Source organism: Durio zibethinus, chromosome 19 (genome assembly GCF_047325235.1).
Source record: "Durio zibethinus cultivar Kanyao isolate XHJ-2024 chromosome 19, ASM4732523v1, whole genome shotgun sequence".
Lineage (NCBI taxonomy): Eukaryota > Viridiplantae > Streptophyta > Magnoliopsida > Malvales > Malvaceae > Durio > Durio zibethinus.
The window spans coordinates 4,036,065-4,060,196 of record NC_143180.1 but is presented as its reverse complement, the minus strand read 5'-3'; the positions used below and the strand labels follow the sequence as shown (position 1 = coordinate 4,060,196).

Genomic DNA, 24,132 nt, shown 5'->3' with positions numbered 1-24,132 from the left:
GAAGAGAATTAGATTATTTAGTTTTCAAAATTTCTATCAAAATCAAATAAAAAAGTAAGCATACCATAACCAATGATATTTGATTAAAATAAAAATAATTTTAATTTTACTGAAGTACCAGAGATTATTTATATTAAAAAAATTGACATAAAATATATCAATAGAAAAGGATGAAAAATGGTAAGAGAGAAAAAAAAAAAAAAAGAAATGCAAGACAACTCTTTCACTTAGCTTTATTTTTACACCCTTTGATCATTAATAGACCTAGTCAAAAGCCAAGCCACCAGTTTAGGTTCAAAAGTTCCCTCATATGTTATAGATTTTGAGGATTTGAATAAAATTTTAGATGTACTTAAATTTTAAGTTGGATTTTGAACACAAAAATTAAAGTTTAGATCCAGTTTGAATTGCATATATATATATATATATATATATATAATTAAATTATTATAATTATATAAATATATATAAAGTTTATTTTAATATTTTATTTTTAAAAAAAATGTTTTTTATTATATAAATTGAACTTAATTGATGGACTTCAATTTTTTTTTATCATGGATTGGGCTTAGAAAAATTTAAAACCAAAATATCAAACTGAGCCAAATCTAAGCAAATATATAAATTATTAATATAAAATATAAGTAATTCAAACCCGATTCAGTCATACCAATAACACCTCTAACTTTTGGTTCACATTAAGGATAAAAAAAGTAAAAAAAATATTTTTTTTAACACAACTTAACATTTCTTTCTTATTAAGAACAAGACTTATAAAACGTTTTTTAAGTGAAATTTATAAAATTTTATATTAAAAATAATTAAAAAATTAAAATTGAAAATCAAAATCAAAATCAATAAAATGAAAATTCTTGATACATAAATGAAGTGTATAAATTTTTTAAAAAATTAATAAAATTTTTAGATATTCATTTTTGATAAAAAAAATTTTACGAAATTTTACCAAGTAGTAACAAATTTTAAGTATAAATTCCTTTATTGATTGTCAAAAACCTTTTGTGGTTATCAGTTAAACTTAACAATATGTATTCTCTCAATTTTCAATTTGGGATTTGGTGGCACATTGAGATATAGAGAAAGAATAAGGTTGGATTAATGGCGATATGCATTGGGGATTGGCCTGCATATATATTGACTGAAATTCTCTTGAAATTGCCTGTCAAATCTATCCTTCGTTTCAAGTGTGTGGCAAAAACATGGTGTAATCTCTTTCAAAATCTCAGCTTTGTTTCTAACCATCTTAGCATCAGCAAGAAGAATAAGCTTCTTCTTTTTCATTATCACGATGACAACAGTGATAATATTCTTATGCGTTTGTTTGTTGATCAAAACCTTGTTTCTTACCATGATTTGCATCAACAGTTGCCCCCACATATTGCTGATCTCTATGTTTTTGAGTTACGTGTGGATAATGGTTTAATTTATTTATGTGATGAAAACAATTCTGGCATAACACCATGGAATCCCGCCACAAGAGAATTTAGGATTCTCCCTGATTGTAATCCAAACATTCCACCAAAGGCAGAAACTTATACACATATTCTTGGATTTGGATTGGATCCTTTGTCCAATGATTACAAGGTGATTTATATGCAGTATTATCTGGATTTAGAGAAGAATATTGTACGACCACCTCCACCTCGCTATGCTGTTTACAGGATGAGCACCGATTCATGGAGAGTATTGAAAAAGGAAGATGTTCAGTTCTTACAAGACCTATGTATTTGTTGCAGCTCCGATAACGCATGTGTAAATGGTGTTTACTACTGGAACATGAGCAAGTTTGGCTCTGACAGTAAGATCCTTGCATTTTATTTGAGCACTGAAGTTTTTCAATTGATGGAGTCACCTTGTCCTAAATCTAGTGGGAAGCTGCTTCCATTGCATGATCGTATATCTTTCTGGGATACGGAGATGAAGGATAAAAATGAAAAAAGTAATGAGGTTTGGGTGTTGAATGAGGATGGGCAGTGGACCAAACTTTTGAAGATTGAACCTATTTTAGAAGTTGAAAGGATGTTCGGGTTTTGGATCAATGGTAAGGTATTCGTAGAATCTGGAAGTGGACAGTTCTTGCTTTATGATCTTGAGAATGAGGAATTCAGCGAGCTTGGTATTAAAGTCAAGAAGGTGGAGAAGATCTTCTTCGGGTTCACAATTATGAGGAGAGTCTTGTTATTATCAAAAGATTGTGAGTTCTTTGTTTTGATTTATACAATGTTTTCAATTTTCTCAAATTGTTGTTAAGGACATGTTTATGCTTGGTTAGTAAAAGAAGATTTTCTGACTTATAAGCCTTTGCTTTGGAAAGTACATTTGGTTTTTCAGTTATTTCATTGCAACAGGGTGTATCCTTCTCTCATTTTTCATGTCCTTGGGATACAGAACCTCTTGGATCATGGGTTGTACGCACGGATTTTTACAAGAAAAAACGACTTCTGGCCTAGTGGTGAAAGTAGATTGTTCCTAATGTAAGCAACAAAACAAATTTGGGCACTTGTCGATGCATGGAGGAAAAATTTTAATGTTCAGTTTAAAATAGCTGAATGATCCACCTCATCTCTTTCGATTATCCTTTCAACTGGAACCTTTTATTACTGGTACCATCAAATAACAGCCAACCCTTTAGAGAGCAGTGATTCTTTTTTTTTTTTTTTCTATGGTAAAAGTGGATAAGGCTAAGTTTAAACACAAGCCTGAATTTGAACCCAGATCTTGCAGGGTCATTCCACCCGAAGAGACTCCAGTCATTGGGCCGAAACCTGCAGCTTTATAAAGCAATGATTTGAGGAGAATCAAATATAAATTCATGCAATGTTTTACAAATTACTAATTGATTATTGCATACCAGTATTCTATGCCAAATGCAGGAAACTACAAGCAACATTTCAATACTTGCATGCCTGCATCATGCATTCATCCATGATATCATCAGAGTTAAAAAGCTGTAAATCACTCAATTAATCAAAATTTTCACTTTAGATGATAAATGAAAAATGGTTCACAAAATCCTTCATTACAAAATCCCAAGCACTACCACTTTGATGAAAACAAAAATTTGGCAAAGCATGATGAAAGCTAAACTGTTCCAGTAATCCTAAGACCTTGGCTTCTCCTTCTCTTTGAAAAGAGCTAGAAGAGACAAACCAGATACCTTAACAACCTTGAACCTGACTCCAGGAATATCTCCCACAGCATGCCCTTTTCATCCAAATCCTGCAATAAAAACCTCATCCTGCACCAAATCAAATCAAGCATGGCATCATGCAACACTTAAAAGGAGACCCTGTTATCTACCAGCAAGTTTTTCACAATTTTCTTTAACTAACAAATCATACCAGCAGACAAAACATCCCAAAGACTGAGAAATTATGAACATGGATCAGTGAAATTCTACTCGATAAACTTTAACCAAAGACAAAAACATGGATCAAGGATCGGAAGAGTTATGACAAAAACCAGAAAATTGTGTATAACTTACATTCTCCTCAATGTAGTTTAAGCAACCATCATTGGGTGTAAAAGCAGCAATTTTCTTCCCATTCTTGATCAGCTGAACACGAGCACATTTTCAGATAGCAGAGTTAGGCTGCTTAGCTTCAATGCCACTGCAAATGCCACTAACAAAATTGTCAAGTTCTGCATCAAATTCAAGCGTGATCTACTAAATCAATACCCTTAACACATCATCAAAAGCATAATTTAGTTCTAACATTTTCTCAAGAACTATGCCTTTGGCATGTGATGATCCAGCAAATGGTTTCTTCCGTTCATTTCCCAGATTGGACTTCTCATATGCCTTGTCAGCCCACCTCCGCCTCCTGCAGTGGGTTCTCAACTTACGACCAGCTCCCATTCCACGAGTCTTCCTGCTCAAAACTCCCACTTTGTCAGCATATTTCCCCAAAATACAACACAGATCACTTTATAAAGGCTTATCTACCAAGCCAAATCATCAAAATGGATAAACGAAAAATGAATTTCGTTTGCACGACACCAATCGTCAATATACATATGCATTACCATATAAGGTAAAAAGTCCACGAATATAAATAACCTAACCCGACCCAATGGTTCAAAAGTTCATTAACCATCGTTTCGTAAGTTTCTGTCTACAAATCCTGAACAACAACTACGATAATAAATTCGTCACATTCCATTTCCTTCTTCAATAATTTCCCCATCAACCAAACAGTTAATTAAAGACATTTTGACCCATAAATTCCACAACTTTATCAACAACCAAACACACCAGAAATCAAACACACCAGAAACAAAAGGAAAAGAGAAAGCATTATTGACCCGCAAATCATCTAATCATATAAACTAGATCTTAACGACTACTTTACTGAAATAAACAAAGCAAAGGGCAATCACGAAATGATTCACAAAGCTAGCATTTTTCAAATGCAAGGATCAAAATGAAAAGAACAAAAAATAACACTTTTTAGAAAAATAAAATTAATATAAGGAAAAAACCTAACCCCATTTTTGCTCGTGCGAGAAAAACCTTACTGAGACTGAAATATCAAAGTAAGAGATTGAGAAGACAGGAAGTGCCGGCTGCTGCAAATTGTAAATTCTAATCCTAACAATTGATCTAGCTTTATATATGTAGTTTAATTTGAGAGCTTTTTTGCAATTTTTTTTTCTCTTTGAACTTTTTTTTCAAAATTATTTTTAAATAAAATTATTTAATTATTTTTCCCTTTTTTTCTTTTCACTCTTTTTTCTTTTTTTATTTTTGGATTTATAAATCGTGAAATTTTTAAAATCTCAAAATTTACAATTTTAAAAACTTTTAAAAGTATCGAATTTGGATATTTGAAAGTTTAAAAATTTCTGTTTCAAATCATTGAAATCAAGAATAATTTAAAAATTCACATTTTTTATCTATTAATTTGTAAATGACCTTATAATTATTTTAAATAATTTAAAAATTCACATTTTTTGTCTATTAATTTGTAAATGACTTTATAATTATTTTTTGTCTATTTTAAATAATTCATTCTATATGAGATTTTTTTTCTCAATTTAATTTTTTTCTAAACCTAAAATGTAATTTTTTTAAAAAGTTTATCATGTATGAAAATCTAATAAGTTATATAAATTACCATATATGCGTATTCAGTAAATTAAAAAATTTATTGGACATGATATTGAAAAACTTTAAATTTAAGATGAAAAAAATAATTAAATAATTTCACTTAAAAATAATTTTGAAAAAAAAGGTGAGTATAGACAAGAAATATAAGATTATAAACTAACAAATCATTAATAACTAAATGTATAACTTTAGTTAATTTGTTTATTTTGAAAGGTACTTGGACTCAAATTGTATTTGGTAAAAAAATATTTTTATTCATTCAAACTTAATTCATTTAAATATAAGATATTCGCATTCAATTCATATTTATTTCGATTAAGTTAAACAAGTTTATTTATAGATATTAAATGAATATGTTTATGAACATATATAAATGAAAATATTCATAAATAATAAACAAATCATAACTAAAAAAATTTAAGTAAATAAACCATAAATGAATATAAATAAATCTTAAAATAAGATTAAGATAACAAATAAAAATATAATTTTGTTAGCATTATTATAAATAAATAATAAATAAATACTCAACAACCAATAAATAAACGAGTTTTAAATAAATTTTAAATTAATGTGTTCATGAGTATAAATAAATTAAATATATTTTTAATTGTATTTGATTAGTTTAATAAAACAAATAAAAAAATAGTATTCAAAATTATTTATTAAACTTAATAAATAGATATAAATAAATAAAAATCAAATATGTTTACAAACAATTAATTTAAAACTCTTTTCATTTATACTTATAAAAAAATTGGAAGCGCAAATAAAAACATTCTTTAATTTCAGAATTTATACTGATTTGATGAAAATAGAACCCTAATTTCTAATAGTATTACCAATTTGTCTTATCCTGAATTAATGGTTGAATTTCAAAAGTTTGTTGGATTCCACGTGTTCAAGAAATATTAAGGTTCAAGAATTTATAAAACTTTTTTAAATAAATTTTTTACATTTTAATATTTTTTATTTGTGCAATTTTAATTTTTTTTTAACGTTTTTACTTTTTTAAATATAAAAATTTATTAGGATTTGAATTATAAAAAATTCTCTCTCATTTTATATTTTTTTGTAATTAAAATTTACATTCTAGCTCAAAAATTTATATTTCTTTCTTTTTCAATTGGTTTAAATAAATTTATTTATGCTGATTTTCTCTTTCTATTCTTATTTAAATAAATTTATTTACATTCTAATCTAAAAATTTTTATCTCCTTCTCCTCTTCAACTAATTTTTTAATCGATTTAAATAAATGTATTTATTAATTTTAAATTTATTAATTTTCTCTTTCGATTTATCCTTCTCTTCTTCGATAGATTCAGAAAATTTATTAACACCGATCTTCACTATCTTAACAAATTTTGAAAATTATTTTTTTTATAACTTTTTAACGAATTCCCAAAAAGCAATGAAGAAAAGAACCTATTTTTTGTCACTTATCTCATTTCGTACTTCAAAAGTCGAAGCTTTAAATCGATTGTCACTTTGTATACACCCTCAAGTAAGAACGATAAAAAAAAAAATCAAATCGGATTCAATTTAGTTATCTCAATTTGATTATTTCGATTAATGCCTGAAATCATTGTTTGTAACGATAATTTTTTATTCAACAAGCTGAAAAACATCTAACCTGCATGCAATTGTTGTTTGTAACAAAAAAAAATTAAAAATAAATACTACACAAATTAAGATCTAAAACAAACGCAGCAAAAGTTATTTTACCAGCATACAAAAATCTTAGCATTTGCTATCCAACTAATACAAAAATGGCATATACTATCCCTGAAATATAACCCAACATTGTCAGCAGCACATCTATCCAGAATTCCACCTGCAATTCCAAAAGTTTATATAATATTAGAAAAAAATTATATATTGAGAATTTTATATAATGCATCATTATTCTCATTCCAAGGAACCAATTTGTAAGTCTCCCTTCATTAACCCAATTGTATTTTTTTTTTGTTTTATTTTAGTGTTGGGCCACAAGCACATAATGTTCTTCTTAAAATCCAGGCAGTGTTGGGCCACAAACACACAGTAGTCTTCATCAAATCCTGACATAGAGACGGATGGTTTAGTTTGTAAAATTGTGGCGAACGCTCTATCAATACCTGCTTTTCTTTGTATTAATTTTTTTAATGTCAAAGTAGGTTTCTTATTAATTTGGAAAGAAAAATCCACTCAGATCTTTACTTTTGGGGAATATTTCATGTCATGTAAAGGCAGTATTGTTTGTTTTCATTTGTTCTTAATCAAGCTTTGATCAAATTGACCGTAAATCTCTTTATCTTTTAAAGTTACGGTTTTTTTTCCTTTATTGATTGTAAAAAACCTTGTGTGGTTGTCAATTAAACTTAAGAATTTGTTTTCTCTCAATTTTCAGTTTGCGATTTGTTGGCAGATTGAGATATAGAGAAAGAATGTGAGTTGGATTACTGGCGATGAGTAATGGTGATTGGCCTACAAATATATTGACTGAGATTATCTTGAAATTGTCTGTCAAGTCTCCTCCGTCTTCGTTTCAAGTGTGTGGCAAAACTTGGTGTGATCTCTTTAAAAATCCCAGCTTTGTTTCCCAGCATCTTAGCATTAGCAAAAAGATTAAGCGTCTTCTTGTTTATTATCACTATGATAACAATGATAATATTGTTATGCGCTTGTTTGTTGATCAAACCCTTGTTTCTTACAATGATTTGCATCAACAATTGCCCTTTAATATTGCTGATCTCTATGTTTTTTACTTTTTGTGTGTATAATGGTTTATTTTGTTGCTGATATCTATGTTTTTGACTTTGTGTGTATAATGGTTTATTTTGCGTATTTGATCATGATAATTCTCGCATAACTCTATGGAATCCCGCCACAAGAGAATTTAGGATTCTCCCTGATTGTAATCAAAACATTCCACCAAAGGTAGATACTTATATACATATTTTAGGATTTGGATTGGATCCTCTGTCCAATGATTACAAGGTGATTTATATGCGGGATTACTTAGATTTGGAGAAGGATATGGCAGGACCAACTCACTATGCTGTTTGGAGGATGAGCACTGATTCATGGAGAGTATTGAAAGAGGAAAATGTTCAGTTCTTTCAAGATCTATCTATTTGTTACAGCTCCAATAACGCATGTGTAAAGGGCGTTTACTACTGGAATGCGTATAAGTTTGTTGAACGTGGCCCAAGTTTCATTGACAATAAGATCCTTGCATTTTATTTGGGCACCAAATTTTTTCAATTGCTAGAGTCACCTTGTCCTGAATCACCTGGGAAGTTGCTACCGTTACTTGATGATCGTATCCCTTTATGGGATATTGAGATGACGGATAGAAGTCTAAGAAGTAATGAGGTTTGGGTGTTGAATGATGATGGGCAATGGTCCAAACTTTTGAAGATTGAACCTCATTTTGTAGTTCAAAGGACATTTGAGTTTTGGAAGAATGGTAAGTTAATCCTAGAATCTATAAGTAGAAAGTTATTGCTTTATGATCTTGAGACTGAGGAATTCAGCGAGGAGCTGGGGATTAAAGTAAGGGGAGGTTGGCAGGATCCTCTTCGGTTTTACATTTATGAGAAGAGTCTTGTTGCTATGACAAGCAAGTGAGTTGTTTCCAATGCCAAAGGGTTTAAGCTCAAGCCTTTCTTGCCATCTACCTACATCTTCCTTTGTTTAGACTTATACAATGTTTTCAATTTTCTTAAATTGTTGCGAGGACATTTTTATGCGTATAAAAGAGGATGTTCCGATTTATAAGCCTTTGCTTTTGAAACTACATTTTGTTCTTCAATTATTCCATTGCAACAAGGTTTTTTTTTTTTTCTTTAGAAGAAGAAGGTATCTTTGATTCTCAAATCTTTCATAGACTTGGGCTAAAGAACCTCTTGGATCAAGGGTGGTACACATAGATTTTTGCAAGAAACAATGATTTTCTGACATTTTGGTGAAAGTAATTGTTCTGAATATAAGCATTAAACAGATTTGATCATCGGTGCTATTTGTCAGCAGGGAATAAAATTTAGTGTTCAATTGCAGTGCTGAAAGTTCTAAATTGCAAAATGATTGATCCTTCTATTTGTACCTTGTCACTTTTATACATAATTTTTTATTATTTTTTTGTCGTGTTTAAGGTTAATAGATCTAGTAATTTTATTTATGAAAGATGAAAGTATTAAACTATGTCAAGAATCCATGTACATCACAATATAATAGAATGTTGGCAAAAATGATAATGCAAAACCAGAATACTTGACACTAGGTACATAAAAGTTTTCAAACTTTCCAGAAATGACATCTCTTGCAGCTGCATTCCTTTTCTTTTCGTACCATGAGAAACTTCAAAGCCAGCTTCTGGTGACGAGTACACAACGAAGAAGAAAGGTATACAGCTACTCACCAATTGAAAAGATAATTTCGTTTTGCTTGATGAAGTCGTGTATTGTATGATCCACCACCTACAACAAAGAGAAAACTGTCCTCAGATAGAGCTATATTATATATATATATATATATATCTGAAATATAACACACTGAAATAGAAAGCAACAAATATATATATATATATAATTAAGTTTTTAAAAATAAAAAAATTATTATTAAGTTACTTGAAAAAGAGATAATTATATATATTGCATCATTTAAATTTTAGTACTGCATATTATATATATTTTCAACTGAACAAGTAAATCTATAATTTCTATTGAACAAATTTTTGTCACCCTTAATAGATTTGATAGGCAATTTTAAGAGAAACTCAGTCAATATATATGCAGGTCAATCCCCATTGCTCATCGACATTTCAACTTTGATTCTTTTTTTATCTCGATCTACTAACAAATCCCAAACTTAAAATTGATAGAAAACAGATTGTCAAGCTTATTAATTGATAATAAAAAAAGGATTAAAAACTAAGTGATTACAATCAATTTGATCAAAGTTTAATAAGATTAAGACAGATAAACATTCTGACTGTATTCCTTGTAAATGAAAGTAATACAAGAGTAATGAAATATTCCCAAAAACTAAAACATGTTTGTGGATTTTTCTTTCCAAATTAATAAGAAATCTATATTGAAGGAAAAAGAAAAAATCAAGAAGAAGAAAAGCAGAAATTGATTGAGGTTAAGTCACAATTTTACAAACAAAAACAACTTCACATTTGCCTGCCTTGTCCGTATATCATGAAGAAAACAGTGTGCTTGTGACCCCAACATTAAAACAAAAAGACTACAAATACAATAGGGTTATAGAATTTTATCACAACTTAAAATAACTTAAAAAGAAAAAAAATTAAAGGAGAAATGAAAGCTTTCAAGCTTTTCTTCCTCCTTCCCCTCCTAGCTCTTTGCTCTTTGCTTTCGCACAGAGCAACTATGACCAGCATTGGCTTGTTTAAAATTAGTTTTAAAAAATCTTTTTTTTAAGGAATATTAAAAAAAATTTTAAATTAAAAAAATATCCTCGAAGTTTTCGATATAAAAGCAAAATTTAAAAATAATTTTTCCATTTAAGATTTATCATAAAATTCTTTCTAAAAATTAATAAAATAATATTCTTTATAAATTATAATTATTGATGACTCTCCAACATCTAAGTAGGATACCAATCAATTATATTTCATAGAATGATATTTTAGTTTTATTTGTTTAAAACCAAATATTTTGACCAAAAAAAATTATTGTGTGGTCAAACAAAAAATATAATAATATGATTAATATCAAACTAGCATAACCAAAACAAATATATATGTATGCATTATAAATGAAAACATATGCAAAATGATGATCAGGCATGGATTTAGGAATTGAGTTTAAATATAAAGGGATCATTTGGATTTTTCAACATCTAAGTAGAGTTTGGATGCGAACATTTATATTTAAAATCTCATCCTATTATTTTTATTAATAGTGTATTTTGATAATCAAGATTTTAACAAAATGAATTTATTTTTTAGCTATGAAAATTTATGAAAATACTTAACAAAATACCCCAATGTCTAGGCAGTATTTGAGAACAGATTACTTCACAAAAGATTTTTAAATTTTTTTAAAAAAGAGTTTGAGGTTTTATGTAAGTTCGAGTTTAAATTTTAAAAATTTACGAGCTTCTCTAAAAGTCTCCAACATCTAAACAAACTTTCGGAGCAAGCTCATTTTTATAATTTTCAAAAATTAATTAATATTCTTTATACAACTAATTATATTTCTTTAGCATGAAATTATTATTATTATTAGTAAAAATCTATGAAATGTAAATAACAATTAAGATACATAAAATGTATTCAAAAAACATAAACAAATCAATTTATAAGCTAATACATACACAAAGGAATTAGACATTCAAAACATTGGCATAATCCAAAAATAAACATGATTATCATGCTAAAATAAATATGTAAAAGGATGCTTAAATATTACTACACCCTAATTGTTTTATTATTCATCTTAGCATTATCAATATTATCATCATTATGTATTATTTTACAGCATGCAGTAGCCTTTTCTTTATGAAGGTAAGAAAAATAATAATAATAATAATGATGATGATGATAATAATAATAATAATAAATCCAAACCCACATACAAGTGAACTTTCTCTACACCTATAAGTGAATCATGTATGGATTGAAGAAACAGAAACGTAAAAGCAATCTAATTAACAAAATAATGATGGAACCATGCGAGGCGTTGATGTTTCCACTACATCAAAATACTGGGCAAACAAAACAATAGTAGGACCGTGCCTTTCATCATACATGGAAGCTAGGCAAAAGACCACGGTGGGACTGTGTATTGCTAAAAAAAACATGGAAAAATTGAAGCTTGAGAGCTTCTGCAAAAGTCTCACGTGAACAACAAGCTGGAAAAGACAAAAAAAGACTCAACCCCCCATAGGCCATTTACTTCTTCCTCTTTTCTTTCAACAACCTCCACCATTGTTCCCTAGAGCTTTCGGCTATGAGCCCCTTATTACCATCAGTACACCCAAGTCTCATGCAAAGAAAAGAAATAAAAGAGATGCTGGAACCTCTATATGCAACAAAGTAAATAGCATTCCAAATCTGGGTGGAAGAACAACCACACCGTGACTGCCTATGGGGATACATGCAGCACGATTTGGTTATCTAACTACTTTCTAAGTTATTTAATCAGTTCAGCCTACTAACTAGAGGTTAAACATGAAAGATGGAAGGGCAAGGACTATTAACTTTGTGGGATAAGGTCGGTTGCTGCAGCTACCATTGGAAGAGGCGGGAAGCATTCGGCCAAACCAGAAAAGACAAAACCAGAACTTCATCTTTTTAGTAAGAAAAAAACAGAAACATATAACATGTAAAGCTTCAAACTTTATCAACATTCACACCAAAATCAAACATATAAAGAACAAGTAAAAATATTTTACAGAATAGATCAGGGCTGGTGCAGACATGGTAACAAAAAAACAATGATATAAATGGTGCAAACTTTGCCCTTGTATTATTATTCCATTGTCGATAAAAGAGTATTGTCGACCTTGATTTGGCTATAAAAGCTGAATTTCGAATGAAAGGTTTTGCTCTTAAAGGTGATATCATTAACCCAATAAGAAAAAACATTGGGAATGTCACTCCATTCCTTCTGTGAAGAAATCTAATGGCAATTATCTATTGAAGATTATAGTTTGTGTTGATAAATAAGTGATCAATGTGATATCATGCAATATTGGAAAGGAGAAAGCTTCTCACAGTTGTGGGAAAACAGTCAAATTTCAGTCTGAATGAAATGAATGTTGCTTAATCTTTTGAAAAATGTTTAATGTGTGATTTGTCGCCTCTATTGTAGTGATCAATTTATAATTACTTGTGTTACGTTTTTAAGTTTAATTTTATATGAATCAAATCTTTGTTGATCTGGTTTAAAACCATTGGTTTACACACAAACAACAAGAATCAAACTTGACATACATGTATGAGCATGTACAGTGGACTTCACCAACACCACCGCATATCCATTTTTACAAAATAAATTTTATTTTAATTGATGCTATTTAAGAACAAAAAAAAAAGAATTGAAAAACCCTTGCAAGCAAAATACAACATTTAAAAATTGTTTATATATACTTCATTACGAAAAGTTATTACATATTATAAATGTAACCATGACTGATATATGCATAACAGTTGAGGCGTTAAGAGCATGCATGCAGCAAAAGCATTGGAAGTTACTGCACAAGATTAATTTGTGAAGTTGTTGTTGAATGATTTTTGCTAAGATAATTTTTTTGCATCAATTGCTCCTCCAATTATGATAATTTTTTTGTTTTGTTTATAAAGTACTGAATCACAGTAACAAAGGAAATTGTATGACTCATTCATTTTACCTTTTTTGAGATAGTGTCGTGATTTCAAATGCACCAAAAATCATGAAATATTATAAAATTAAAATATAAAAGGTTTCATAAAAATTCAAGTTTAAAAAAATCAAATTACGAAATACTTTTATAAGAATATTTTGATAACTTTACTCTTCTCACAATTCTTGTGGTTGGAAAGTGCTTTCACAAATTAATAATGCATGGCCTTTGGTCATCTAATAGTTCTGGATTGACTCTTAACTTGTGCACGAATGATGCACAACTTTAATATGTTATTTGTTTCAATTTTCATTTTATTCTAACCTTAACGCAATAAGAAAAAACATTAGGAATGTCACTCCACTTTTTTGATGTGTGGAGAAATCTAATGGTAATTATCTATTGAAGATTACAATTTGTGTTGACAAAGAAGGGATCAATGCGATATCATGCAGTGTTGGAAAAGATAAAACTCCTCATAGTTGTGGGAAAACAGTCAAATTTTCAATCCGAATAAAACGAATGTTGCTTAATCTTTTGAAAAATGTTTAATGTGTGATTTGACACCTCTATTGTAGTGATCAATTTATAATTACTTGTGTTATGTTTTTAAGTTTAATTTTATATGAATCTAATTTTTATTAATCTGGTTTAAAACCATTAGTTTACACACAAATAGCAAGAATCAAACTTGGCATACATGTATGAGTATGTACAGTGGTCTCCACCAACACCACCGTCTATCCATTTTTATAAAATAAATTTTATTTTAATTAATTCTAATTAAGAACAAAAGAAAGAATTGAAAAACCCTTGCAAGCAAAATACAACATTTAAAAATTTTTTATATATACTTCGTTACAAAAGGTTATTACATATTATATATGTAACCATGCACTCACATGTATAATTATTATAAGTTGCACATGCACTTGGTTTAAGTTCAATGAAAAAAATGCATGGCTACTGATATATGCATAACAGTTGAGGCATTAGGAGCATGCATGCAGCAAAAGCAATGTAAGTTACTGCATAAATATGAGATTAATTTGTGGAGTTGTTATTGAGTGATTTTTGCCAAGATAATTTTTTTGCGTCGATTGCTCATCCAATTATGACAAATATTTTTTTTTTGTTTGTAAAGTACTGAATCACAACAGCAAAAGAAATGGTATGACTCGTCGATTACTAGCTATGTGTAGCTTATTTTTTTAATTAGAACCTGATGATGCTTTGTAATTGGACGAAGGAACACCCATTTCATTAGTACCTAATTAAACCTACTGCTAATAATTTATTTTGAGATGTGAAAGTATACGCAAGAGAAGGATTCCTTGCATCAAACAATTTATAGATGTCAATAGCTGACTGCCTAATATATAGAGATTAGCATTGTGATTTAAAACTATAATATATATATATATATATCTACATATATCGAGTCAAAATCTTTATTGGCTTTATATGGAGATTTGAGGTTGTCAAGTTTTGTGCTTAAGAGCTTTATTTCAATCAATATATATATATTTATCAAGGCCTACAGTTTGCATTACTTGCTTAACAATATCAAACTAGTTTAATGAAAATAATAGCATAACAAAATGTTCATTAAAATTCTAACACCGTTAAAACAACAATAAAACTATAGTAGATCAAAACTTTAATTATATATCTTTTGCTATTAAACAGTCTTTAGTTTTACTTAAAATGTTCAGTCACATACCAATAAAATAAATTTTATGAAAGAATCTTTATTTAATTAAAATGTTCACCCACTTACACTAAAATTAACTTAAATTTAATGGTTTCTTAGTATTGAAAATGATACATAACTATCACATTTTATTATTGAAATTAGAAGGCCAATTCAGTGAAATGAATATGCATCAGCATGCAGAAACTTTAATTTCTTTTAAGAATTCACAGATTCCTAAACATAGTTAATTATAATAAATCTTTAATTTTTTTCTTCCCCAAACTGCAATGTATAAGTGTTGAAAACCCTACATGCAGGAACATTTCCTTCACTTAATTATTTGTACCAACTGCTACACTAAGCAAAAGTATCTAATCATCAAGTTTAGACTGGTAAAGTTGAGATCAACTGCTGTCAGTAGTGAAAAAATATAAAATCATGTCATGTCGAACTTACACAAGGACAATAATAATAATAAGCTTAAGTTGAGATCTTTAATTTCTTTCTTCCCCAAACTGCAATATATGTGTAAAATCATGTCATGTCTAACCTACACAAGGATAATAACAACAGTAAGCTAAAGTTGAGATCTTTAATTTCTTTCTTCCCCAAACTGCAATATATAAGTATAAAATCATGTCATGTCTAACGTACACAAGGAAAATAACAACAGTAAGCTTAAGTAGAGATCTTAAGTTTCTTTCTTCCCCACACTGCAATATAATAGTGTTGAAAACCTAAGCTACATGCAGGCATGTTTCCTTCACTTAATTATTTGTACCCAACTGCTGCACTATGTAAAAGTATATAATCATCAATTTTAGACTAGTAAAGTTGACGATCAAAACTACTGTCTAGCAGTGAAAATGTGTAAAATCATGCCATGTCTAACTTACACAAGGACTATAATAACAGTAAGCTTAAGTTGAGATAAGATCACCACCAAAGAAAATTATTTTTTTAACCACTATTCAGTTTCAACATAAAAGTAAAATTAGTGAAAATAGCATTTTGGTAATAATAAAAGTAATTAGATTTAAATAATATTGTATCTTTCTTAATAAATTTTATTGAATTCAAAACGAATAAATGAACATTTAATTGTTATAATAAATAAATGACGGAAAAAATTATAGATTTCTTCATTTCAAGTATCTTGTAGATTTAATTGATGCAATATGCTTATTGGATTAGTCCAAAAATGACATATTTGATCCTTATGTCAATGTTTCATTTAACCCGATTATAGTATTTTGATTTTTAGTGTTGTCTTTGTGAAGACCAGATAAGACAGGTAAAGGTTAGGTTGTTTTTGTTTATAAAATTATGGCTTAACCTCTATCAATATCTGCTTTTTTTCTTTTTTCTTTGATATCACTGAATTAAGTAGTTTTTTTATCAATTTGGAAAGAAAAATCCACAGCAATCTTTTAATATTTAATTACCCTTGTATTACTTTCATTTGTAAGGAATGGAGTTGGATCAGTTATCTGTTTTAATCTAATTAACCTTTGATCAAAATTATTGTAATCACATTATTTTTATTGCTTTTCGATTGTCAAGTAATAAGCTTGATAATTTGTTTTCGGTCAATTTTCAGTTTGGATTTGATTGTAGATTGAGCTATAGAGAAAGAATCAAAATTGGAATGGTGATGAAAAATATTGGGAATTGGTCTGTAGATATCTTAATTGAGATTCTCTTGAAATTACTTATCAAATCTATTATTCGTAATAAGTGTGTGGCAAAGCTTGTTAAATAGAAATTATAGATTTAATTGTTCAATGAAAAATATATATAATATACAGTACTAAAACTCAAATGATGCAAAAAAAATTATAAATTTCTCATTTTCAAGTAACTTATAGATTTAGGGTTAGTTTAATATTGTTTTTATTGTTGAAAATTTTAGGATTAAAAAATGTGCATTTAAAAAGTGTGATAAAAATGTGATTAAAAATTTTAAATATTAATATTATTGTAAAAAATTATTGTGAGTACTTAAAATATTTAAAAATATATACATAAAATAGAAATAATATTCAAAATATAGATAATATAATGAATTTCATCCTACAAAACCTTTCCACTCAATTTTTTTTAATTATTTAACATTATATTTTGATCAAAAGCAGTTTTTAATCTAAAAATTATTTTCAACAATAATACTAAATAAAATCTTAATTAATATAATATACTTATCGGATTAGTCCACATGCTCCTAGTAAACACTTCCATATATTCAATATAAAATATGTATTGATTTTAATTTCCTCATTCTTCTTCTTTTGATTCAATATTTTTACTATCATTTTTATTGTGAGAATTATTACAAAATTTTAATGTATTCCATTCATAATTACAATGATTGGTAAATAAAATTATAATTATATCAGTGAATGTTTTATATATATTTTTTACTTTAGATCAAAATTTAATTTATAATTAATTTAAATAAAAATAATATTTTTAATTTCAACCATTTTAATTTCGGACTAAAAAAATGTAAAACTTACACAAATATATGTAAATTTCTTCTCAAATTTCTATAGAGATCAATTTTTAATTAAAAAAATTTATTCAATTAAAATATTTAATATAAAATTCAACTATATATTATGAATTAAGATTGAGGTTGTAATTAAATCACGAATCAAAAATATGTTTTAACTCTTGAAATTAAATTTGTAAAATTAAAGCTCTTTTTTAATTGGAAATGCGACAGATTCATACTTATTTTTAAAATAGAAAATACGTGTAATCATCATTTTAAATCAAATGCTTCAAGCATTTACACTAATTTAATTTCTTTCAATTTTTTTTGTCTTTTATAATTAACTTTTTTCGTATTACATAAAGTAAGAAAATATGCTGTCAAGGATTCAAGGTAAACTAGAATTATTGAAACTAATCTTATATAATAATCTTAACAAAATCAGAGCTTTTGGGAAAAAAAAATCAAAATTGTGTTCTTTAATAAATGCATTCGATTAGATTAAATTTATTACATTTATTTTTTTTAAATATCTAATATTCTTATCTTATCTAAATAAATTATAATTAGTTTCATCAATAATACAACTAAAATAAAAAAACTAATAGAATATTTCCTTATCTTCTAATTAAGGCATTGGAATAAGTTTTTAAGCATTCTAATATACGATGCTACAAAATATATTTGATAATTTTCACATATTTGATAATTTCTCTAAAATGATTAAATAACAATTTTTATTACATTCCATAAATTATTCTCAATACTCACAATTTTAATTTTTGTTATTGTAATAAATATTCAATACCTTGAATATCTTACTAATAGAAATAGGAATGTTCTAAGTAATCAGATGTATTGGTAATATTTGGTCAAGACAAATTGGATTTTAGACTATTTTTGGTTAGTTGCAGCCTTCAAATACATTGGCTTAATCTGTATATCATCACTATGATTTTGTCATTTAGATGTAACGTAAATGCTTTAGGTCTATGTCGGGGTGTATGTAAGAGGAGAACTAGATGTCTTTGAGGATGGCTTCACAATTTTGACAACATGTCTAACAGATCAAGTGAGTTGATCCTTATGTACAAGTTTATTCATTTAATTTACTTTTATTTAATGATTTATATATGTTTAGAATTGAAATTATGAGACTGTAATATCCAGCGATTTACTGGAAAACTGTCACATTTTCTTATAAGTGTATGACCTTATCAAAGAATTGTGGCCAATTCTATTTGAACCACACATTTATATGCATGTTGGATTCTGGAATAATTTATCTGGGTTGCTGAATTTCCCATTATCTGTGTTTTGGAAGAATTGATCAGCATAAATAAATTTTATGATTTTTTTTATTATTATAATTTTTTATTTTTTTAACAGATAATATTTTTTGTTTACAACTCTTAGACAGCATTATTTAAATCCAAAATTTTTTTTTTTATGTTTATGTTTCATTTAAACTGAGTATCAATAAAAATTTTTTTTTAATATTGAAAAAGTTGTTTACACACAATGGCCATTGGTTCACATTAGGAGTCAAAAAAGTAAAAGCAGTATCTCTTCACATGGTAACAAATCATTGTTCTTGTTCCAGCGCACCAATTTGTAAGTTTCCTTTCCTTAACCAAATTATAGTCTTTTTGGTTGAAGTGTTACGGCCACAAGCACATAGTTTTGTCCATGAAATCCTGAGACGGAGGTAGGTGGTTTTGTTTGTAAAATTGTGGATTACCCTTTATTAATGCCTACCTGCTTTTCTTCTTTTTTTGTTTTTTTCTTTCGATGTCAAAGTAACTTTCTTATTAATTTGGAAAGAAAAATCCACTCAGATCTTTTACTTTTTGGGAATATTTCATTACATGTAAAAGTTGTTTCATTTTTATTTGTTCCTAATCAAGCTTTAATCAAATTGACTGTAAGTGTACCTTCCTAAATTTTAGTTTTTTATTCTTTTATTGATTTTCAAAAACCTTGTGTGGTTATCAATTAAACTTAACAATCTGTTTTTTCTCAATTATCAGTTTGGGATGTCTTGGCAGATTGAGATATAGAGAAAGAATCAGAGTTGGATTAATGTCAATGAGCAATGGTGATTGGCCTGCAGATATGTTGACTGAGATTCTCTTGAAATTGCCTGTTAGGTCTATCCTTCGTTTCAAGTGTGTGACAAAAACTTGGTGTTATCTCTTTCAAAATCCCAGCTTTGTTTCTCAGCATCTGAGCATTAGCAAAAAGAATAAGCATCTTCTTGTTTATTATCACGATGACAACAATGATAACGTTCTTATGCGTTTGTTTGTTGATCAAAACCTTGTTTCTTACCATGATTTGCTTCAACAATTGCCCTCACATATTGCCGATCTCTATGTTTTTGAGTTACGTGTGGATAATGGTTTAATTTGTTTATGTAATGAGTACAATTGTCGCATAACTCTATGGAATCCCGCCACTAGAGAATTTAGGATTCTTCCCAATTGTAATCCAAACATTCCACCGAAGGCAGAAACTTATACACATATTCTCGGATTTGGATTAGATCCATTGTCCAATGATTACAAGGTGATTTATATGCCGTATTATCTGGATTTAGAAAATATTGTACGACCACCTCCTCCTCGCTATGCCGTTTACTGGATGAGCACCGATTCATGGAGAGTATTGAAAGAGGGAGATTTTCAGTTCTTACAAGACCTATCTATTTGTTTCAGCTCCAACAACGGATGTGTAAATGGTGTTTACTACTGGGACAAGTTCTAGTTTGGCTTTGACAGAAAGATCCTTTCATTTTATTTGAGCACTGAAGTTTTTCAATTGATGGAGTCACCTTGTCCTAAATCTAGTGGGAAGCTGCTTCCATTGCATGATCGTATATCTTTCTGGGATAATGAGATGATGGATAAAAGTTTAAGAAGTAATGAAGTTTGGGTGTTGAATGAGGATGGGCAGTGGACCAAACTTTTGAAGATTGAACCCATTTTAGAAGTTGGAAGGATGTTCGGGTTTTGGATCAATGGTAAGGTATTCGTAGAATCCGGAGTGGACAGTTATTGCTTTATGATCTTGAGAATGAGGAATTCAACGAGCTTGGTATTAAAGTCAAGGAAGGTGGAGAAGATCTTCTTCGGGTTCACAGTTATAAGGAGAGTCTTGTTGTTATCGAAAGAGGGTGTGTTCTTTTTTTTGGTTTATATAGTGTCTTCAATTTTCTCAAATTATTGTTAAGGACATGTTTATGCTTGGTTAGTAAAAGAGGATTTTCTGACCTATAAGCCTTTGCTTTTGAAACTAAATTTGGTTTTTCAGTTATTTCATTTCAACAGGATGTATTTTTGTCTCATTTTTCATGTGCTTGGGATGCATATCCTCTTGAATTTTTGCAGGGCTAGTGGTGAGAGTAGATTGTTCCTAATGTAAGCAAAAAAACAAATTTGAGCACTTGTCGATGCATGGCGGAAAATTTTTAATGTTCTGTTTAAGATCGCTGAATGATCCTTCTTGTCTCTTTCGATTATCCTTTCAACTGAAACCTTTTATTACTGGTACCATCAAAAAACAGCCAACCCCTTAGAGAGCAATGATTCTTTTTTTTATTTTTTTCTATGGTAGCGGATAAGGCTAAGTTTAAACAAAAGCCTGAATTTGAACCCGGATCCTGCAGGGTCAACCCACCCGAAGAGACACGAGCCATTGCACCGAAACCTGCAGCTTTATAAAGCAATGATTTGAGGAGATTCAATTATAAATTCATGCAATGTTTTTTACAAATTACTAATTGATTCTTGCATACTAGTATTCTATACCAAATGCAGGAAACTACAAGCAACATTTCAATACTTGCATGCCTGCATCATCCATTCATCCATGATATCATCAGAGTTGAAAAGTTGTAAATCACTCAATTAATCAAAATTTTCACTTTAGATGATAAATGAAAAATGGTTCACAAAATCCTTCATTACAAAATCCCAAGCACTACCACTTTGATGAAAACAAAAATTTGGTAAACCATGATGAAAGCTAGACTCTTCCAGTAATCCTAAGACCTTGGCTTCTCCTTCTTCTCTTTGAAAAGAGCTAGAAGAGACACGCCAGATACCTTAACAACCTTGAACCTGAATCCAGGAATATCTCCCACAGCATGCCCTTTTCGTCCAAATCCTGCAATCAAAACCTCATCCCGCACCAAATCTAACCAAGCATGGCATTAGGCAACACTTAAAAGGAGACCCTGTTATTTACAGCAACCTTTTCACAATTTTCTTTAACTAACAAATCATACCAGTAGACAAAACATCCCAAAGACTGAGAAAATATGAACAGGGATCAATGAAATTCCACTCAATAAACATTAACCAAAGACAAAAACATGGATCAAAGATCAGAAGAGTTATGACAACAACCAGAAAATTGTGTATAACTTACATTATCCTCAATGTAGTTTAAGCAACCATCATTGGGTACAAAAGCAGGAATTTCTTCCCATTCTTGATCAGCTGAACACGAGCACATTTTCAGAGAACAGAGTTGGGCTGCTTAGCTTCAATGCCACCGCAAATGCCAGTAACAAAATTGTCAAGTTCTGCATCAAATTCAAGCGCGATCTGCTAGATCAATACCCTTAAAACATCATCAAAAGCATAACTTAGTTCTAATATTTTCTCAAGAACTATGCCTTTGGCATGTGATGAATGGTTTCTTCCATTCATTTCCCAGACTGGACTTCTTATATGCCTTGTCAGCCCACCTCTGCCTCCTGCGGTGGGTTATCAACTTACGACCAGCTCCCATTCCACAAGTCTGCCTGCTCAAAACTCCCACTTTGTCAGCATATTTCCCCAAAATACAACACAAATCACCTCATAAAGGCTTATCTACCAAGCCAAATCATCAAAATGGATAAACGAAAAATGAATTTCCTTTGCACAACAGCGATCTTCAGTATACATATGCATCACAAAAAAAGATAAAAGGTCCACAAATATAAATAACCTAACCCGACCCAATGGTTCCAAAGTTCATTAACCATCGTTTCGTAAGTTTCTATCTACAAATCCTGAACAACAACTAGAATAATAAATTTGTCACATTCCATTTCCTTCTTCCATGATTTTCCCATCAACCAAACAGTTAATTAAAGACATTTTGACCCACAAACTTCACAACTTCATCAACAACCAAACACAACAGAAACAAAAGGAAAAGAGAAAGCATTATTGACCCACAAATCATCTAATCATACAAACTAGATCTTAACGACTACTTTACTGAAATAAACAAAGCAAAGGGCAATCACGAAATAATTCACAAAGCTAGCATTTTTCAAATGCAAGGATCTAATTGAAAAGAACAAAAAAAAACATTTTTTAGAAAAATAAAATTAATATAAGGAAAAAAAACTAACCCCATTTTTGCTGGTGCAAGAAAAACCTCACTGAGACTGAAATATGATAGTAGGAGATTGAGATGAGAGGAAGTGCCTGCTGGTGCAAATTGTAAATCCTAACCCTAACAATTGATTTAGCTTTGTACATGTAGTTTAATTTGAGAGCTTCTTTGCATTTTTTTTTTCTCTTCAAACTTTTTTTCAAATTTTTTTTTAAATAAAATTATTTAATTATTTTTTCTCTTTTTTTTATGCTCTTTTTTATTATTTAATTTTAAATTTATAAATCATGAAGTTTTTAAAATCTCAAAATTTACAAATTTAAAAGTTTATTTGAATATCCAAAAGTTTAAAAGTTTTTGCTTCAAATCATCAAAATCAAGAATAAATTTTAAAATTCACATTTTTTGTCTATTAATTTGTAAATGACCTTATAATTATTTTAAATAATTCGTTCTATATTATTTTTTTTCTCTCAATTGAATTTTTTTTTTTGAACCCTAAATGTAATTTTTTAAAAAAATTTATCAAATATGAAAATTTAAAAATTTATATAACTTGCCATATATGCATATTCAATAAATTATAAAATTTATCAAACATGATATCTGAAAATTTTAAAATTGAGATGAAAAAAAAAATAATTTTACTTAAAAATAATTTCAAAAAAAGAAAAGGTGAGTATAGACAAAAAAAAAAGACTATAAATGAATAGGTCATAAACAAACAAATGTATAACTTGGGTCTATTTGTTTATTTTTACAAATGTTTGGGCTTAATTCATATTTGATAAGAAAATTTTTTTATTCATTCAAACTCATTTTATTTAAATAATAAGATATTCATATTTAATTTATGTTCGATTCAATTAAGTTAAATGAGTTTATTCGTAAACAATAAATATATTCTTGAATATATATAAATAAATATATTCCTAAATAATAAATAAATTATACCTAAATAAATTTAAGTAAATAAACTATAAACAAATATAAACGAAATTTAAAATAAAATTAAGGTAAAATATAAAAATATAATTTTCTTATTATTTTTATAAACGCATAACAAATGAACATTAAATAAA

At 28.6% G+C, this 24,132-nt stretch overlaps 2 protein-coding genes, 2 long non-coding RNA genes and 1 pseudogene across 5 annotated transcripts; 3 read left to right on the top strand and 2 right to left on the bottom strand.

Moving 5' to 3' along the window:
* Positions 1-1,216: 1,216 nt before the first annotated feature.
* LOC149513355 (putative F-box/kelch-repeat protein At1g12870) lies at positions 1,217-2,860 on the top strand. Its single transcript, XM_089748397.1, has one exon. It carries the CDS (start codon positions 1,330-1,332, stop codon positions 2,266-2,268), a length of 939 nt encoding a protein of 312 aa, XP_089604523.1. The 5' UTR covers positions 1,217-1,329; the 3' UTR covers positions 2,269-2,860.
* A 121-nt stretch (positions 2,861-2,981) lies between these two features.
* LOC111309835 (small ribosomal subunit protein uS12-like) lies at positions 2,982-4,838 on the bottom strand (annotated as a pseudogene). The gene is made up of 4 exons (XR_016330340.1): positions 4,506-4,838; positions 3,735-3,890; positions 3,503-3,629; positions 2,982-3,256 (listed from the first exon to the last, which is right to left on the bottom strand). The product of XR_016330340.1 is annotated as a small ribosomal subunit protein uS12-like (transcript).
* A 2,738-nt stretch (positions 4,839-7,576) lies between these two features.
* LOC149513354 (putative F-box protein At3g16210) lies at positions 7,577-8,741 on the top strand. Its single transcript, XM_089748644.1, has 2 exons — positions 7,577-7,794; positions 7,934-8,741. The coding sequence occupies exons 1-2, from the start codon at positions 7,577-7,579 to the stop codon at positions 8,739-8,741; spliced, it is 1,026 nt and encodes a 341-aa protein (XP_089604770.1).
* A 10,714-nt stretch (positions 8,742-19,455) lies between these two features.
* Positions 19,456-21,002, top strand: LOC149513353 (uncharacterized). Its single transcript, XR_016330339.1, has 2 exons — positions 19,456-19,580; positions 19,687-21,002. It is a non-coding gene; the product is annotated as an uncharacterized LOC149513353 (long non-coding RNA).
* Positions 21,003-21,563: 561 nt separating this feature from the next.
* Positions 21,564-23,206, bottom strand: LOC111309836 (uncharacterized). Its single transcript, XR_016330338.1, has 3 exons — positions 23,067-23,206; positions 22,338-22,466; positions 21,564-22,244 (listed from the first exon to the last, which is right to left on the bottom strand). It is a non-coding gene; the product is annotated as an uncharacterized LOC111309836 (long non-coding RNA).
* Positions 23,207-24,132: the final 926 nt, after the last annotated feature.

Coding starts and splice junctions, on each gene's coding strand:
- LOC149513355 (XM_089748397.1), top strand. CDS start 1,330: ATGCGTTTGTTTGTTGATCAAAACCTTGTTTCTTACCATGATTTGCAT.
- LOC149513354 (XM_089748644.1), top strand. CDS start 7,577: ATGAGTAATGGTGATTGGCCTACAAATATATTGACTGAGATTATCTTG. Junction 7,795..7,933: donor GATAATATTGTTATGCGCTT/GTTTGTTGATCA, acceptor TTGACTTTGTGT/GTATAATGGTTTATTTTGCG.